The sequence below is a fragment of the Salvelinus namaycush genome, chromosome 22 (assembly GCF_016432855.1).
Source record: "Salvelinus namaycush isolate Seneca chromosome 22, SaNama_1.0, whole genome shotgun sequence".
Classification (NCBI taxonomy): Eukaryota; Metazoa; Chordata; class Actinopteri; order Salmoniformes; family Salmonidae; genus Salvelinus; species Salvelinus namaycush.
In genome coordinates, this window is record NC_052328.1 from 16,498,098 (window position 1) to 16,517,668 (window position 19,571).

The 19,571-nt window shown below is 47.1% G+C and overlaps 1 protein-coding gene across 1 annotated transcript in view; it reads left to right on the forward strand.

The window, feature by feature from the left end:
* Positions 1 to 14,019: 14,019 nt before the first annotated feature.
* Positions 14,020 to 19,571, forward strand: part of pla2g4f.1 (phospholipase A2, group IVF, tandem duplicate 1) — a 41,319-nt gene continuing 35,767 nt past the window's right edge. Inside the window, exon 1 of the mRNA XM_038960162.1 lies at positions 14,020 to 14,214. Within this exon, the coding sequence (XP_038816090.1) occupies positions 14,020 to 14,214 (195 nt within the window). The remainder of the gene's footprint in view (positions 14,215 to 19,571) is intronic.

Below are 19,571 nucleotides of genomic sequence, written 5' to 3' on the forward strand. Positions count from 1 at the left end.
ATGGCAAAATGTATAGAATTGCAAGAAAATGAGCTGTGTTTGTGGGGGGTGGGGGGGGGGCACAGGATATTCCCCAATGCAGGAAGGGGGGCCTGAGTGAAAAGGTTTGGTCTATTGTACAGAGTGAATAGCTTAATTAATTGATAGTGACAGAATTAGATTACTTCCCAAGCAAAGTACATTTTTTGTCTCCTCAGCTGTAGGTTGTAGCTCAGCCTCTGAATGAAAAACAAATGAAACAATGATATCCCCATATGCAATGGAGTTACGTCTTTCCCAGGTATTTTACAGCTCGTTTCTAGCATAAAGCATCGCTGTCCAAAGCGCTGTTATGGATCACTTTATATAATCGGATCCGTTTTATTTTCTTCAAAATCTTAAGCTAAGACGGGGTAGGCGTGTGCTTTTTGCCATTTTCTTGGCATACCCTCTCAATTCGAGTCTTGGTTTTAACTTAACCTACCTCCGTGTCAGTGAAGGGCTGTTATTTAAAGAGTGCACGGTGGGTGGAGGAATTGACTGACAAACAGTTGCGACCCGTCATTAAATGTGGCAGTAATAAAGCCTCTCTTGAAAAAGCCAAACCTTGACCCAGAAATTATAAAAAACTATCTGCCTATATCGAATCTTCCACTCCTCTCAAAAAAAAATGAAAAAGCTGTTGCACAGCAACTCACTGCCTTCCTGAAGACAAACAATGTATACGAAATTATTCAGTTTGGTTTTAGACCCCATCATAGCCCTGAGACTGCACTTGTGAAGGTGGTAAATGACCTTTTAAGGGTGTCAGACCGAGGCTCTGCATCTGTCCTCGTGCTCCTAGACCTTAGTGCTGCCTTTGATACCATCGATCACCACATTCTTTTGGAGAGATTGGAAACCCAAATTGGTCTACACGGACAAGTTCTGGCCTGGTTTAGATCTTATCTGTCGGAAAGATATCAGTTTGTCTCTGTGAATGGTTTGTCCTCTGACAAATCAACTGTAAATTTCGGTGTTCTTCAAGGTTCCGTTTTAGGACCACTATTGTTTTCACTATATATTTTACCTCTTGGGGATGTCAATGTCATTCGAAAACATAATGTTAACTTTCACTGCTATGCGGATGACACACAGCTGTACATTTCAATGAAACATGGTGAAGCCCCAAAATTGCCCTCGCTAGAAGCCTGTGTTTCAGACATAAGGAAGTGGATGGCTGCAAACTTTCTACTTTTAAACTCGGACAAAACAGAGATGCTTGTTCTAGGTCCCAAGAAACAAAGAGATCTTCTGTTGAATCTGACAATTAATCTTGATGGTTGTAAAGTCGTCTCAAATAAAACTGTGAAGGACCTCGGCGTTACTCTGGACCCTGATCTCTCTTTTGACGAACATATCAAGACTGTTTCAAGGACAGCTTTTTTCCATCTACGTAAAATTGCAAAAATCAGAAACTTTCTGTCCAAAAATGATGCAGAAAAATGAATCCATGCTTTTCTTACTTCTAGGTTAGACTACTGCAATGCTCTACTTTCCGGCTACCCGGATAAAGCACTAAATAAACTTCAGTTAGTGCTAAATACGGCTGCTAGAATCCTGACTAGAACCCCAAAAATGTATCATATTACTCCAGTGCTAGCCTCCCTACACTGGCTTCCTGTTAAGGCAAGGGCTGATTTCAAGGTTTTACTGCTAACCTACAAAGCATTACATGGGCTTGCTCCTACCTATCTTTACGATTTGGTCCTGCCGTACATACCTACACGTACGCTACGGTCACAAGACGCAGGCCTCCTCATTGTCCCTAGAATTTCTAAGCAAACAGCTGGAGGCAGGGCTTTCTCCTATAGAGCTCCATTTTTATGGAATGGTCTGCCTACCCATGTGAGAGGTCTCAACCTTTAAGTCTTTACTGAAGACTCATCTCTTCAGTGGGTCATATGATTGAGTGTAGTCTGGCCCAGGAGTGTGAAGGTGAACGGAAAGGCTCTGGAGCAACGAACCGCCCTTGCTGTCTCTGCCTGGCCGGTTCCCCTCTCTCCACTGGGATTCTCCTCCTCTAACCCTATTACAGGGGCTGAGTCACTGGCTTACTGGTGCTCTTTCATGCCGTCCCTAGGAGGGGTGCGTCACTTGAGTGGGTTGAGTCACTGATGTGATCTTCCTGTCTGGGTTGGCGCCTCCCCCTTGGGTTGTGCCGTGGCGGAGATCTTTGTGGACTATACTCGGCCTTGTCTCAGGATGGTAAGTTGGTGGTTGAAGATATCCCTCTAGTGGTGTGGGGGCTGTGCTTTGGCAAAGTGGGTGGGGTTATATCCTTCCTGTTTGGCCCTGTCCGGGGGTATCATCGGATGGGGCCACAGTGTCTCCTGACCCCTCCTGTCTCAGCCTCCAGTATTTATGCTGCAGTAGTTTATGTGTAAGGGGGGCTAGGGTCAGTTTGTTATATCTGGAGTACTTCTCCTGTCCTGCGTGAATTTAAGTATGCTCTCTCTAATTCTCTCTTTCTCTCTTTCTTTCTCTCTCTCGGAGGACCTGAGCCCTAGGACCATGCCTCAGGACTACCTGGCATGGTGACTCCTTGCTGTCCCCAGTCCACCTGGCCGTGCTGCTGCTCCAGTTTCAACTGTTCTGCCTGCGGCTATGGAACCCTGACCTGTTCACCGGACGTGCTACCTGTCCCAGACCTGCTGTTTTCAACTCTCTAGAGACAGGAGGAGCGGTAGAGATACTCTTAATGATCGGCTATGAAAAGCCAACTGACATTTACTCCTGAGGTGCTGACTTGCTGCACCCTCGATAACTACTGTGATTATTATTATTTGACCATGCTGGTGATTTATGAACATTTGAACATCTTGGCCATGTTCTGTTATAATCTCCACCCGGCACAGCCAGAAGAGGACTGGCCACCCCTCATAGCCTGGTTCCTCTCTAGGTTTCTTCCTAGGTTTTGGCCTTTCTAGGGAGTTTTTCCAAGCCACCGTGCTTCTACACCTGCATTGCTTGCTGTTTGGGGTTTTAGGCTGGGTTTCTGTACAGCACTTTGAGATATCAGCTGATGTAAGAAGGGCTATATAAATAAATGTGATTTGATTTGATTTGTGGGGCAACAGGCTTGCCTGTTTTGCATGTTATTTTGGTATTAATACGTGTCACATATCATTTTGCAAACAAATGTAAAAAAATATATAATTGAGTTAATAAAGCCGCATACAAACATGGTCTTGATGGGGGTCACCTTTGGGTCATGATAGGAGCTGCACCAAATGATTGATGTATTATAATAATTGATTAAGCTTATGTTGTATTAATAGAAGGGGAAGGGCTATAAGACCCTTCCCCACTACATTTATAGGGTCCTGGACCACAGATTAGCAATATATGCATTATAAGGTTGAATATTGTTCCACAGTTCTTTTCTAGTCTCTGCCTCTTTTATAAGAAATGGTCTGAGCAGATGTATGAGCCATTTCAGTCAAACCTGGGTGTCTGTGAGAAAGCGCCTCAAGGCTAAAAGAGATACATAGACACAGACCCTGCAGGGGAGTAAATAGATAAGAGACAAGTCAGACACACCACTGTAAGCCACACGGGAATGGAAAATTACTGCTGAGCCCTTAGAAAACACTGGACTATTGTTTACTCCTGCAAGTTTGTATAACTGTATATGCATGGGCTTGGTCTCACGAGTAGAAGGTGTTGACGTAGGCATTACATTACATCACTAGGGGTTGCATTACATCACTAGGGGTTGACCGCAAGCATATTAAAGCAATTTTGACCTTTTTATTTTGCAGAACTTACTCTGAAACAAACGCTCTGTGTTTTCATTGACAAATTCTGTCTGCAATTGCATTAATAAAGGTTTAATTGATTTACTTAAAGAAGATATTGTCTGATTGCTGATTTCACCAATAAGCCAATGATTGACAAGGAACAAGGAATCTACCCCAACAGTCTCTTTTTTGTTTTGAGTAAGGGAGCTCCGAAATGCAGGTGTTTCAGCCTAGCTTAGTGCTTTCTGTGGTGGTGGGGCAAGCCAGCAGAAAATACGGAGCGCTGCGCCGTGATTGGCTCAGTGTTCTGTCAGTCATGGGGACACTACGTCACCGCCAAGTCTAAGGGTAGAGCTCGAAAATTCTAGCCCCTTGGGTGCTGCCATAGAGTTATATTAGAAGTGCCCATCCAAGGAGGCTCAAGGTCATTGGCCACAGATAAAATTACGTCAAATCACGTTATATCTACAGTAGCTTTGATTGGGCTGATCATGTCAACATCATACCTTCAAAATCTTAGCTAGCAGCCATCATCATGAATCAAGTCGACAATCTACTGGAAAATCCTTTTTCATCCTTGTCATATGAAGAGAAATAACGAAGAGAAATTATAAATGATAAAATAAAGAAACGTCCCTTTTTCAGGACCCGGTCTTTCAAAGATAATTCGTAAAAATACAAATACATTTTTACATTTTACATTTTAGTCATTTAGCAGACGCTCTTATCCAGAGCGACTTACAGTAGAGTGCATACATTTTATTACATTTTTTTTACATACTGAGACAAGGATAACCCTACCGGCCAAACCCTCCCTAACCCGGACGACGCTATGCCAATTGTGCGTCGCCCCACGGACCTCCCGGTTGCGGCCGGCAGCGACAGAGCCTGGGAGTGAACCCAGCCCAGCCTGGGCGCGAACCCAGAGACTCTGGTGGCGCAGCTAGCACTGCGATGCAGTGCCCTAGACCACTGCGCCACCCGGGAGACCCGGGTGAAATAACTTCACAGATCTTCATTGTAAAGGGTTTAAACACTGTTTCCCATGCTTGTTCAATGAACCATAAACAATTAATGAACATGCACCTGTGGAACGGTCGTTAAGACACTAACAGCTTACAGATGGTAGGCAATTAAGGTCACAGTTATGAAAACTTAGGACACTAAAGAGGCCTTTCTACTGACTCTGGAAAAACACCAAAGAAAGATGCCCAGGGTCCCTGCTCATCTGCGTGAATGTGCCTTAGGTATGCTGCAATGAGGCATGAGGACTGCAGATGTGGCCAGGGCAATACATTTTTGCAATGTCCGTACTGTGAGACGCCTAAGACAGAGCTACAGGGAGACAGGACGGACAGCTGATCGTCCTCGCAGTGGCAGACCACGTGTAACAACATCTGCACAGGATCGGTACATCCGAACATCACACCTGCGGGACAGGTACAGGATGGCAACAACAACTGCCCGAGTTACACCAGGAACGCACAATCCCTCTATCAGTGCTCAGACTGTCCGCAATAGGCTGAGAGAGGCTGGACTGAGGGCTTGTAGGCCTAATGTAAGGCAGGTCCTCACCAGACATCACCAGCAACAACGTCGCCTATGGGCACAAACCCACCGTCGCTGGACCAGACAGGACTGGCAAAAAGTGCACTTGACTGACGAGTTGCGGTTTTGTCTCACAAGGGGTGATGGTCAGATTCGTGTTTATCGTTGAAGGAATGAGCGTTACACCGAGGCCTGTACTCTGGAGCGGGATTTATTTGGAGGTGGAGGGTCCGTCATGGTCAGGGGCGGTGCGTCACAGCATCATCGGACTGAGCTTGTTGTTATTGCAGGCAATCTCAACGCTGTGCGATACTGCTCGTTCTGTGTCACAGAACGAGTGTTCTGTGACCACATTGAAAGTCACAGAGTTCTTCAGTAAGACCATTTTAGTGCCAATGTTTGTCAATAGAGATTGCATGGCTGTGTGCTTGATTGTACTGTATACACCTGTCAGCAACAGGTGTGGCCGAAACAGCCAAATCCACTAATTTGAAGGGGTGTCCACATACTTTTGTATATTCAGTATAGTGCATTCGGAAGGTATTCAGACCCGTTCCTTTTTTCCACATCTTGTTACATTACAGCCTTATTCTAAAATGTGTTAAAATATTTTTTTTCCTCATCAATCTACGCACAATATCACATAATGACAAAGTGAAAACAGAGTTTTAATTGTTTTTGCAAATTTATAAAACTGAATAAAGTATTCAGACCTCTTGCTATGAGACTCGAAATTGAGCTCAGGTGCATCCTGTTTCCGTTGATCAACCTTGAGATGTTTCTACAACTTGATTGGAGTCCACCTCTGGTAAATTCGATTGATTGAACATGACTTGTCTATACAAGGTCTCACAGTTGACAGTGCATGTCAGAGTAAAAACCAAGCCATGTCAAAGATAATGTCTGTAGAGCTCCAAGACAGGATTGTGCTGAGACACAGATCTGGGGAACACAGTGGCCTCCATCATTCTTAAATGGAAGACGTTTTGAACCGCCAAGACTTTTCCTAGAGCTGGCCACCCGGCCAAACTGAGCAAACGGGGAGAAGGGCCTTGGTCAGAGAGGTGACCAAGAACCAGATTGTCACTCTGACAGAGCTCCAGAGTTCCTCTGTGGAGATGGGAGAACCTTCCAGAAGGACAACCATCTCTGCAGCACTCCACCAATCACACCTTTATCGTAGAGTGGCCAGACCGAAGCCACTGCTCAGTAAAAGGCACATGACAGCCTACTTGGAGTTTAAAAGGCACCTGAGAAACAAGATTCTTTGGTCTAATGAAACCAAGATTGAACTCTTTGGCCTGAATGCCAAGCATCACATCTGGAGGAAACCTGGCACCATCCCTTCGGTGAAGCATGGTGGTGGCAGCATCATGCTGTGGGGATGTTTTTCAATGGCAGGGACTGGGAGGCTATTCAGGATCAAGGGAAAGATGAACGGAGCAAAGTACAGAGAGATCCTTGATGAAAACCTGCTCCAGAGCGCTCAGGACCTCAGACTGGGGCGAAGGTTCACCTTCCAACAGGACAACAACCCTAAGCACATAGCCAAGACAACGGAGGAGTGGCTTCGGGACAAGTCTCAATGTCCTCGAGTAGCCCAGCCTGAGCCCGAACTTGAACCCTATCAAACATCTCCGGAGACCTGAAAATAGCTGTGCAGTGACGCTCCTCATCCAACCTGACAGAGCTGACAGAGCTTGAGAGGATCTGCAGAGAAGAATGGAAGAAGCTCCCCAAATACAGGTGTGCCAAGCTTGTAGCGTCATACCCAAGAAGACTTGATGCTGTAATCGCTGTAGGTGCTTCAACAAAGTCCTGAGTAAAGGGTCTGAATAGTTACTTAAATGTGATATTTCAGGGTTTTTTATTTGATCAATTTGCAAACATTTCTAAAAACCTGTTTTTGCTTTATCATTATGGGCCATTGTGTGTAGATTGATGATGGAAAAAAACAATTTAATACATTTTAGAATAAGGCTGTAACGTAACAAAATGTGGAAAAAGTCAAGGGGTCTGAATACTTTCCCAATGCATTGTACATGTATTTTTCATCATATCATTTTCTTTTCATCAACAAGTAAAGAAAATGTATGAATACATTTGTGATGCTTATTTTGACCATTGCAACTGTCAACAAAGCAAAAAATGTCACAACGTAGCACACACAGACGTCGATGTAAATTATTCATAAGATACACAGAATGAAACAGCATGGGAATGACAATGTGTGCGTATGTTATCGTATGTGCGTGTGTGTGCGTGTGTGTGTGTGTGTGTGTGTGTGTGTGTGTGTGTGTGTGTGTGTGTGTGTGTGTGTGTGTGTTGCTCAGTGAATTTGGTGATCTTTTTTTCCCACACTACCTATATTGCACTACCCTGTGCTCCACCTCATACAACTATTTTTGTTATTCCAAGCTGAATTACTAAAGGAGCACTTGTGCATTTTTATTGCAGAGAGGTACGATTTTCTCCATGTACCCCAGTCACTAAGTTAACACAATTTTTTTTCAATTTAAATGTATTGAACTTTTTAAATTTTTTACTTTAAACATCTTCACAGGGAGTGGTAATACGGTGGCCAATAATGGTTGCAATTAATATCAGCTGTGCGGGTGATCTTAACGCATATTAATAGCTTAATAGCTTAGACAGCCCTTGCTGTCTCTCCCTGGCCGGTTCCCCTCTCTCCACTGGGATTCTCTGCCTCTAACCCTATTACAGGGGCTGAGTCACTGGCTTACTGGTGCTCTTTCATGCCGTCCCTAGGAGGGGTGCGTCACTTGAGTGGGTTGAGTTACTGACGTGATCTTCCTGTCTGGGTTGGCGTCCCCCCTTGGTTTGTGCTGTGGTGGAGATCTTTGTGGGCTATACTCGGCCTTGTCTCAGGATTGTAAGTTGGTGGTTGAAGATATCCCTTTAGTGGTGCGGGGGCTGTGCTTTGGCAAAGTGGGTGGGGTTATATCCTTCCTGTTTGGCCCTGTCCGGGGTATCATCGGATGGGGCCACAGTGTCTCCTGACCCCTCCTGTCTCAGCCTCCAGTATTTATGCTGCAGTAGTTTATGTGTCGGGGGGCTAGGGTCAGTTGGTTATATCTGGAGTACTTCTCCTGTCTTATCCAGTGTCCTGTGTGAATTTAAGTATGCTCTCTCTAATTCTCTCCTTCTCTCTTTCTTTCTCTCTCTCGGAGAACCTGAGCCCTAGGACCATACGTCAGGACTACCGGGCATGATGACTCCTTGCTGTCCCCAGTCCACCTGGCCTTGCTGCTGTTCCAGTTTCAACTGTTCTGCCTGCGGTTATGGAACCCCTACCTGTCCCAGACCTGCTGCTTTCAACTCTTAATGATCGGCTATGAAAAGCCAACTGACATTTATTCCTGATTATTATTTGACCATGCTTGTCATTTATGAACATTTTGAAAATCTTGGCTCTCTCTAATTCTCTCCTTCTCTCTTTCTTTCTCTCTCTCGGAGGACCTGAGCCCTAGGACCATACGTCAGGACTACCGGGCATGATGACTCCTTGCTGTCCCCAGTCCACCTGGCCTTGCTGCTATTCCAGTTTCAACTGTTCTGCCTGCGGTTATGGAACCCCTACCTGTCCCAGACCTGCTGTTTTCAACTCTTAATGTTCGGCTATGAAATGCCAACTGACATTTATTCCTGATTAAATATTTGACCATGCTTGTCACTTATGAACATTTTGAACATCTTGGCCATGTTCTGTTATAATCTCCACCCGGCACAGCCAGAAGAGGACTGGCCACCCCTCATAGCCTGGTTCCTCTCTAGGTTTCTTCCTAGGTTTTGGCCTTTCTAGGGAGTTTTTCCTAGCCACCGTGCTTCTACACCTGCATTGCTTGCTGTTTGGGGTTTTAGGCTGGGTTTCTGTACAGCACTTCGAGATATTAGCTGATGTAAGAAGGGCTATATAAAATAAACTTGATTTGATTTGATTTAATGAGAGATCACCTGCCGATAATACTGTGTGGTGGCCAACAATGGTACAGTAGCAATGGTTTCAACACACCCAGACCTTTTATCCACATCCTTCTTTACCAACATCCTCTCTAACACAGAAATCTGATTTGTATTGTTGGAGACTGACATTGTGTGAGGAAAATAGTCATTATCGTAACAGGTGGGTGGAGTGAGTGATACATTACCATGGCTTGAAGGCCCCACCAGAGGGCAATAGCACCACTATTCCAACGTAATTCCTATCCTAGAGTGGAAACGCTCGTTAAGGTTCCACCTCCGAAGAATGACTTAGTGGTGATTTCCAGGTTGAGTGGAGAAACAACAAATAGGGCACTGACAGCTGCTAACCTTATTTAGCTAGCTAGCATGCTAACCTTATCTAGCGAGCTAATGTTGGGGCGACGGAGAGAGTGGGGTTGCCAAATCGATCATATCACGCAATTAAACAATTTATAAAATGGTCAGGTATATTTTTTAAACAGACTAGCTCGAAAATAAGGGAAGCTTGATAAACGAGGTCTTAGTGGCCGGGAGAGGGATGCTTAAGTGCGGCTGCCCGGGTTCGCCTGGTGGGCAAGGTTGTGGAGGTGTCCGAGCCACGGCCGGGATGCTCTGATGGGTGATGCGCAGAGAGAGGGGTGTTGGCCGGGTAGGGAGAGTAGGTGTGGAGGCCTGGACGTCCAGGGAGTAAGCTGAACTCTTAGGCCCAGGGAGAGGGCCCTCACTGGGAGGACTGTGCCCCGGCCGTTCACCGCTTAGAGCGCCCAGGTTCAACCTCTACGTTGCGGGGTGCTACCTGGTTGATGCTGCCAGTAGCATACAAGTCTAAGTACACACGGCCGGTACAGTGAAACTGGAAATGGCTAGGCTAGCGATGATAGTGGTAATGATTATCAAAATATAAATAACCAGATACAGTCTATGGTCTAGCTACCGGTATACTCACCACCACTGGGGACCAACAAACTCCAACCACCTGTTCCGCATAATATGGTCCTTCGGCAGGACATGCAAACCATAGTTGTTGGCTGTGCATTCTGCTGGAAGCATGCATTGCATGGTCAATCCGTATAGGCCTTTTCATCTCAAACGTCTGTGATCCTTTGAACGCTTTAGGGGCGATGGAACAACAGGGCCCCATTCAATGAAGGGAAGCGAAGGGGGTGGAGGGGTGATTTGCACAAGGAGTACTGATATAAGTAGGACACATGACATCCCGGCAACTTTGAGAAAAAACACTTTATATCGGAGTTGTCTCGAGATGGATATGCATATTCATGGCATGAGGCTAGTAGCATAGCATCTCTCTCCTTTGAATACAGGCGGTTTACATCAACAACCCTCATCGAAAGTTCAAAAAAGGATTACAATAATGAGATGTTTCCACCAATCCAAAGAAAGGATAGCCGGGAGCAAGACAGCACACCATGCCGCTTTGTGGACAACGACTCCCATTGTTAGGGCTGAGAGACATGTACTGCATGTATCTTGTCAGTATATACATACTCTATGCGGCAGGTAGCCTAGTGGTTAGAGAATTGGACTAGTAACCTAAAGCTTGCCAGATTGAATCCCTGAGCTGACAAGGGAAAAATCTGTTGTTCTGCTCCTGAAAAAGGCAGTTAACCCACTGTTCCTAGGCTGTCATTGAAAATAAGAATTTGTTCTTAACTGACTTGCCTAGTTAAATAAATAAAAAAGAATAAATTAATATGCTAACATACCTGTTGGTTGCAATGGGCCCATTGGGTTATTAACAAGATAGACAATGGGCAATGGGCCCATGGGGATATTAACAAGACAGACGTTAAGTGCCTGCGACATTTATAAGTTATATTCTTCAAGAATAAATGGGTAAATATCAAGAATTGAAATGACCATTGAACAGCTTCCCCAAATCCCAGACTGTAGCTTTAAAGGGCCAATCTGGAATTGAATCAATAACAAAGCATATTTCCCACCACTGTTTCGGTAAAAAGCTGAGGGATGGGGCTAGAGAAATGTAATCACTCTCAAATTCATAGACAGTGATATGAGAGCAGGGACTGACCATCTATGATATAAAAAGTATAGTTTAAACCATGTTTTGAGTCTATATCATGTTTGTTTCCATTTACTTTGTTGACAAACATTGGAGTAAAACAGGCTTATATTTTGGGTTCTGATGGGGTACCACAGTTAAACTAAGCTCATGCTAAGCTCATTTATAATAATAATGTGATTGTGCTTATATTTGTCTTATTTCTCACATGTACAAGTGTGTATTAATATGCATGTGTGAATGGGAAATGAAACACCCTGGCAGAGTGGGTTCACTGCCAGTGTCTGCCATTATCAATGATGACCCTGGAACAGTTAGGGTTAAGTGCCTTGCTCAAGCTAGCAACCTTTTGGTTAATGGCCCAACGCTCTAATCGCTAGGCTACCTGCCGACCTGAACCATCCATGATGTAACCATGTTTTGAAGCTACAGTATGCAGTGTCTGTTTACAATTATATTCATATAAAAGTTTTAAAAAATGATGTACCAATCCTAATCTAGAATTGGTCATCCATTTTTACCAAAACAAGTGGCAGGGGAACTGCTTTGTTGTTTTCCGAATCCCGGATGGCTCATTTAAAGGTTTTGAAGGCCATTTAATAACTGTTAATGGACAGACAGAACATTCCCGGCCAGTGCCCACTCCATACAGGTTAACGTGAATGTAGGGGAAGGTTGCTCTAAAGCTGTCCTTTTTGGATGCAGGTTTCATGAGGCCTCTGTTAGAATGGAATGACATAAATGAAAAAGGAACTATTACCAACAGCAAACATACTGATGAGTTGCTGCTGATCAAAGTGTAGTTTTGTCCAATTCAAGCACATACAATATACACTGCTCAAAAAAATAAAGGGAACACTTAAACAACACAATGTAACTCCAAGTCAATCACACTTCTATGAAATCAAACTGTCCACTTAGGAAGCAACACTGATTGACAATAAATTTCACATGCTGTTGTGCAAATGGAATAGACAAAAGGTGGAAATTATAGGCAATTAGCAAGACACCCCCAAAAAAGGAGTGATTCTGCAGGTGGTGACCACAGACCACTTCTCAGTTCCTATGCTTCCTGGCTGATGGTTTGGTCACTTTTGAATGCTGGCAGTGCTCTCACTCTAGTGGTAGCATGAGACGGAGTCTACAACCCACACAAGTGGCTCAGGTAGTGCAGTTCATCCAGGATGGCACATCAATACGAGCTGTGGCAAAAAAGTTTGCTGTGTCTGTCAGCGTAGTGTCCAGAGCATGGAGGCGCTACCAGGAGACAGGCCAGTACATCAGGAGACGTGGAGGAGGCCGTAGGAGGGCAACAACCCAGCAGCCGGACCGCTACCTCCGCCTTTGTGTAAGGAGGTGCACTGCCAGAGCCCTGCAAAATGACCTCCAGCAGGCCACAAATGTGCATGTGTCAGCATATGGTCTCACAAGGGGTCTGAGGATCTCATCTCGGTACCTAATGGCAGTCAGGCTACCTCTGGCGAGCACATGGAGGGCTGTGCGGCCCCACAAAGAAATGCCACCCCACACCATGACTGACCCACCGCCAAACCGGTCATGCTGGAGGATGTTGCAGGCAGCAGAACGTTCTCCACGGCGTCTCCAGACTCTGTCACGTCTGTCACATGTGCTCATGTGCTCAGTGTGAACCTGCTTTCATCTGTGAAGAGCACAGGGCGCCAGTGGCGAATTTGCCAATCTTGGTGTTCTCTGGCAAATGCCAAACGTCCTACACGGTGCTGGGCTGTGAGCACAACCCCCACCTGTGGACGTCGGGCCCTCATTACACCCTCATGGAGTCTGTTTCTGACCGTTTGAGCAGACACATGCACATTTGTGGCCTGCTGGAGGTCATTTTGCAGGGCTCTGGCAGTGCACCTCCTGGCACAAAGGCGGAGGTAGCGGTCCTGCTGCTGGGTTGTTGCCCTCCTACGGCCTCCTCCACGTCTCCTGATGTACTGGCCTGTCTCCTGGTAGCGCCTCCATGCTCTGGACACTACGCTGACAGACACAGCAAACCTTTTTGCCACAGCTCGCATTGATGTGCCATCCTGGATGAACTGCACTACCTGAGCCACTTGTGTGGGTTGTAGACTCCGTCTCATGCTACCACTAGAGTGAGAGCACCGCCAGCATTCAAAAGTGACCAAAACATCAGCCAGGAAGCATAGGAACTGAGAAGTTGTCTGTGGTCACCACCTGCAGAATCACTCCTTTTTTGGGGGTGTCTTGCTAATTGCCTATAATTTCCACCTTTTGTCTATTCCATTTGCACAACAGCATGTGAAATGTATTGTCAATCAGTGTTGCTTCCTAATTGGACAGTTTGATTTCACAGAAGTGTGATTGACTTGGAGTTACATTGTGTTGTTTAAGTGTTCCCTTTATTTTTTTGAGCAGTGTATATAAAGGTGATCATTTGATGTGTGGAAATGTGAAGAATATTCAGCAACTTGATTTGACCGACTTTTTCAGAACATGGAAGTGGTTTTGGTCTGGCTTCAATTTAACAAAATTACGCTTTGATCAGCAGCTTCTCTTGTCAGAATGTTTGCTGTTGATAATAGTTATTTTTTCATTCGTAATCCTACGCTTATCAATCATGTTGCAACCGAGCCCTTATAAACCCTACATCTCAAAAGGACAGCTTTAGAGCAACCTTCTCCCACATTCGCATTGACCTGCATGAAGTTTGACATCCTTGAGCCTGAAAAAAGTGGAACAGCGGGTCCTCCCATTTTGCCTCTCACAGTTCTTGAGAAGGGCAGGATCCTTCTCAAGAAGTGTGGATCTTTTCCTGTCAGTGTGGAAATGGTTGTAGACACAACATGGACCATACAGTCGCTGCAGTCTGCTCTTCCAGTTCAGCTTGAGTTAATGGTGTGAGACATCCATCCAGCTCACCCAGGCAAAGGCATAAACAGTATGAGTCAAGACATGTTAGACCTCCCGTGATACTGAGAGCATCAGCATGTTTTGCAATTTTGTCCAGACTAAACAAACATTTTGGGTCTACCTTAAAGTTGGTAACAGTAGTTAGAAAAATGGTAACTACAGTTGCCATCACTTTAAAGTTCACACACTGTAATATTGGAAAAATACATGTTGAATTGAGTGGGTAAGTGTCCCGTCAGTGCTTTACCAAAATTAAGTTTTGACATTCAACATTCATGAATTGGAGACATTCATTAGAACAAATAACACATAAGATAGTTGATTGCACCCAAATTGGACATTTGAATTTCTAGGATTCATAAAATGAATGAATTTAATAAATATAGTACCCAAAATCCGATTTGGACCAAACTTGTTTCTAACAATGAGTAAGACATGAAGAATCCCAAGAAATAGTCAAAAGCCACCCACGGACCCCCACACCCCACGCCAATCCCACCCCATCAACAAGTATACCGTATCAGTTCTCTATACAAGTAGTATGGAGCTGTGGTGGAGTATTGTTTCTTCATCCTATGTATTTGTGTTTATTATGGATCGCCATCTTCCTGGGGTCCAGCAAATTTAAGGCAGTTTATACCATTTTAAAACATTACAATATATTTGCAGATTTCACAACTGTCACGATCGTCGTTACGTGAAAGAGAGGAGGACCAAGGCGCAGCGTGAAATGAACACATATTTAATCAACGAAGACGAAGAACACTTACAAACTAAACAAAACAACAAACCGACGAACGTGAAGCTATATAATGACAAGTGCAGACACAGGCAACTTACACATAGACATAGACAACATTGCCCCATAAACATACAAAAACCCCTAGACAATACAAAACACATACATCCCCCATGTCACACCCTGACCTAATTAAAATAATAAAGAAAACAAAGATAACTAAGGCCAGGGCGTGACAGTACCCCCCCCCCCCCCCCCCCCCCCCCCCCAAAGGTGCGGACTCCGGCCGCAAAACCTGACATAGAAGGGGAGGGTCCGGGTGGGCCTTCTTACGGCGGCGGCTCGGGTGCGGGACGTGGCCCCCACTCCACCATAGTCAATACCCGCTTTGGTGGCGCCTCTGGAGCGAGGACCCTTACAGCGAGTCCCGGACTGAAGACCATCCTAGAGGGCGCCACTGGACGGAGGGGCAGCTCCGGACTGAGGGGCAGCTCCGGACTGAGGGGCAGCTCCGGACTGAATGGCAGCTCCGGACTGAATGGCAGCTCCGGACTGAATGGCAGCTCCGGACTGGAGGGCAGCTCATGACTGCAGGGCAGCTCATGACTGGAGGGCAGCTCATGACTGGAGGGCAGCTCATGACTGGAGGGCAGCTCATGACTGGAAGGCAGCTCATGACTGGAAGGCAGCTCATGACTGGCGGGCAGCTCATGACTGGCGGGCAGCTCTGGCAGCTCCTGACTGGATGGCGGCTCTGGCAGCTCCTGGCTGACTGGCGGGCAGCTCTGGCAGCTCCTGGCTGACTGGCGGCTCTGGCAGCTCCTGGCTGACTGGCAGCTCCTGGCTGACTGGCGGCTCTGGCAGCTCCTGGCTGACTGGCGGCTCTGGCAGCTCCTGGCTGACTGGCGGCTCTGGCAGCTCCTGGCTGACTGGCGACTCTGGCAGCTCCTGGCTGACTGGCGACTCTGGCAGGTCCTGGCTGACTGGCGGCTCTGGCAGGTCCTGGCTGACTGGCGGCTCTGGCAGGTCCTGGCTGACTGACGACTCTGGCAGGTCCTGGCTGACTGACGACTCTGGCAGGTCCTGGCTGACTGACGACTCTGGCAGGTCCTGGCTGACTGACGACTCTGGCCGGTCCTGGCTGGCTGACTGACGACTCTGGCCGGTCCTGGCTGACTGACGACTCTGGCCTGTCCTGGCTGACTGACGACTCTGGCAGGTCCTGGCTGACTGACGACTCTGGCAGGTCCTGGCTGACTGACGACTCTGGCAGGTCCTGGCTGACTGGCGGCTCTGGCAGGTCCTGGCTGACTGGCGGCTCTGGCAGGTCCTGGCTGACTGGCGGCTCTGGCAACTCCTGACTGGCGGGCGGCACTGGCAGCTCCTGACTGGCGAGCGGCACTGGCAGCTCCTGACTGGCGGGCGGCTCTGGTGGCTCCTGACTGACGGACGGCTCTAGCGGCTCCTGACTGACGTACGGCTTTGACGGCTCAGGACAGACGGGCGGCTTTGACGGCTCAGGACAGACGGGCGGCTCAAACGGGCAGCGCAGGCGGCGCTGGGCAGACGGACAGCTCAGATGGCGCTTGGCAGACGGGCAGCGCAGGCGGTGCTGGGCAGACGGGTAGCTCAGACGGCGCTGGGCAGGAGGACAGCGCAGACGGCGCTGGGCAGACACACCACGCACCAGGCGCACAGTAGGCCTGGTGCGTGGTGCCGGAACTGGTGGTACCAGGCTGGGGACACGCATCTCAGGGCTAGTGCGGGGAGGCGGAACAGGGCGTACTGGACTGCCGAGGCGCACTATAGGCCTGGTACGTGGTGCCGGAACTGGTGGTACCGGGCTGGGGACACGCACCTCAAGGTTAGTGCGGGGAGCAGGAACAGGGCGCACAGGGCTCTGAAGACGCACAGGAGGCTTGGTGCGTGGTGCCGGAACCGGAGGACTGGTACGAGGGGCTGCCACAGGAGAGCTAGTACGTGGGGCTGCTACAGGAGGTGCAGGACTAGGGAGGCGCACAGGAGGCCTGGTTCGTGGGACTGGCACTGTCATTCCCAGACGGTTAGCACGCACCTCAGGACGAGTATGGAGAGCTGACTCAGGTAACATCACATCCCGCACACGCTCTGTCGGGTGGATGTTGTGCCTCCAGCACCAACACAGCAGCTCCCTCATTTCACTCTCCTCCAAACTCCCCATTAAATCCTTTACAGTCTCTGTATCATTCCCATTGCTCACCTCCAATATCAGCCCGACTGGCTCTGGTTCCTTCTTCGGCTCCTCACGGTAAGCACGGGAAGTTGACGCAGGTCTCCTATCTGAACTCGCCACACTCCCCACGTGCCCCACCCCAAGAAACTTTTGGCGTTTCCTCGAGGGCTTCCTACCGCGCCGTCGTGCTCCTTTCTCCAACTCCATTATCCTGTAACCCTCCTCGCACTGCTCCAGCGAATCCCAGACGGGCTCCGGCACTTTCTCTGGATCGATCGCCCACCTGTCTATCTCTTCCCAGGTTGTTCTCCACTCATCCTTTTCCCGGGTCCATTCCTCCACAAAGCTCTGTTCCCTCCTTTCACGCTGCTTGGTCCAATTTTGGTGGGTGATTCTGTCACGATCGTCGTTACGTGAAAGAGAGGAGGACCAAGGCGCAGCGTGAAATGAACACATATTTAATCAACGAAGACGAAGAACAAACTAAACAAAACAACAAACCGACGAACGTGAAGCTATATAATGACAAGTGCAGACACAGGCAACTTACACATAGACATAGACAATCACCCACAAACTACCTAATGACTATGGTTGCCTAAATATGGCTCCCAATCAGAGACAACGATAGACAGCTGTCTCTAATTGAGACCCAATCTAGGCAACCATAGACATACATACACCTAGACTAAACATTGCCCCATAAACATACAAAAAACCCTAGACAATTCAAAACACATACACAAACACCATGTCACACCCTGACCTAACTAAAATAATAAAGAAAACAAAGATAACTAAGGCCAGGGCGTGACAACAACACACTGTGTGCCCCTAGGCCCCTATGCCACCACTACCACATATCTATATTACTAAATCAATGTGTATGTATAGTGCGTATGTCATCGTATGTGCGTGTGTGTGTGTGTGTGTGTGTGTGTGTGTGTGTGTGTGTGTGTGTGTGTGTGTGTGTGTGTGTGTGTGTGTGTTGCTCAGTGAATTTGGTGATCTTTTTTTCCCACACTACCTATATTGCACTACCCTGTGCTCCACCTCATACAACTATTTTTGTTATTCCAAGCTGAATTACTAAAGGAGCACTTGTGCATTTTTATTGCAGAGAGGTACGATTTTCTCCATGTACCCCAGTCACTAAGTTAACACAATTTTTTTTCAATTTAAATGTATTGAACTTTTTTACATTTTTACTTTAAACATCTTCACAGGGAGTGGTAATACGGTGGCCAATAATGGTTGCAATTAATATCAGCTGTGCGGGTGATCTTAACGCATATTAATAGCTTAATGAGAGATCACCTGCCGATAATACTGTGTGGTGGCCAACAATGGTACAGTAGCAATGGTTTCAACACACCCAGACCTTTTATCCACATCCTTCTTTACCAACATCCTCTCTAACACAGAAATCTGATTTGTATTGTTGGAGACTGACATTGTGTGAGGAATATGGTCATAATCGTAACAGGTGGGTGGAGTGAGTGATACATTACCATGGCTTGAAGGCCCCACCAGAGGGCAATAGCACCACTATTCCAACGTAATTCCTATCCTAGAGTGGAAACGCTCGTTAAGGTTCCACCTCCGAAGAATGACTTAGTGGTGATTTCCAGGTTGAGTGGAGAAACAACAAATAGGGCACTGACAGCTGCTAACCTTATTTAGCTAGCTAGCATGCTAACCTTATCTAGCGAGCTAATGTTGGGGCGACGGAGAGAGTGGGGTTGCCAAATCGATCATATCACGCAATTAAACCATTTATAAAATGGTCAGATATATTTTTTAAACAGACTAGCTCGAAAATAAGGGAAGCTTGATAAACGAGGTCTTACTGGCCGGGAGAGGGATGCTTAAGTGCGGCTGCCCGGGGTTCGCCTGGTGGGCAAGGTTGTGGAGGTGTCCGAGCCACGGCCGGGATGCTCTGATGGGTGATGCGCAGAGAGAGGGGTGTTGGCCGGGTAGGGAGAGTAGGTGTGGAGGCCTGGAGGCCTGGAGGTCCAGGGAGTAAGCTGAACTCTTAGGCCCAGGGAGAGGGCCCTCACGGGGAGGACTGTGCCCCGGCCGTTCACCGCTTAGAGCGCCCAGGTTCAACCTCTACATTGCGGGGTGCTACCTGGTTGATGCTGCCAGTAGCATACAAGTCTAAGTACACACGGCCGGTACAGTGAAACTGGAAATGGCTAGGCTAGCGATGATAGTGGTAATGATTATCAAAATATAAATAACCAGATACAGTCTATGGTCTAGCTACCGGTATACTCACCACCACTGGGGACCAACAAACTCCAACCACCTGTTCCGCATAATATGGTCCTTCGGCAGGACATGCAAACCATAGTTGTTGGCTGTGCATTCTGCTGGAAGCATGCATTG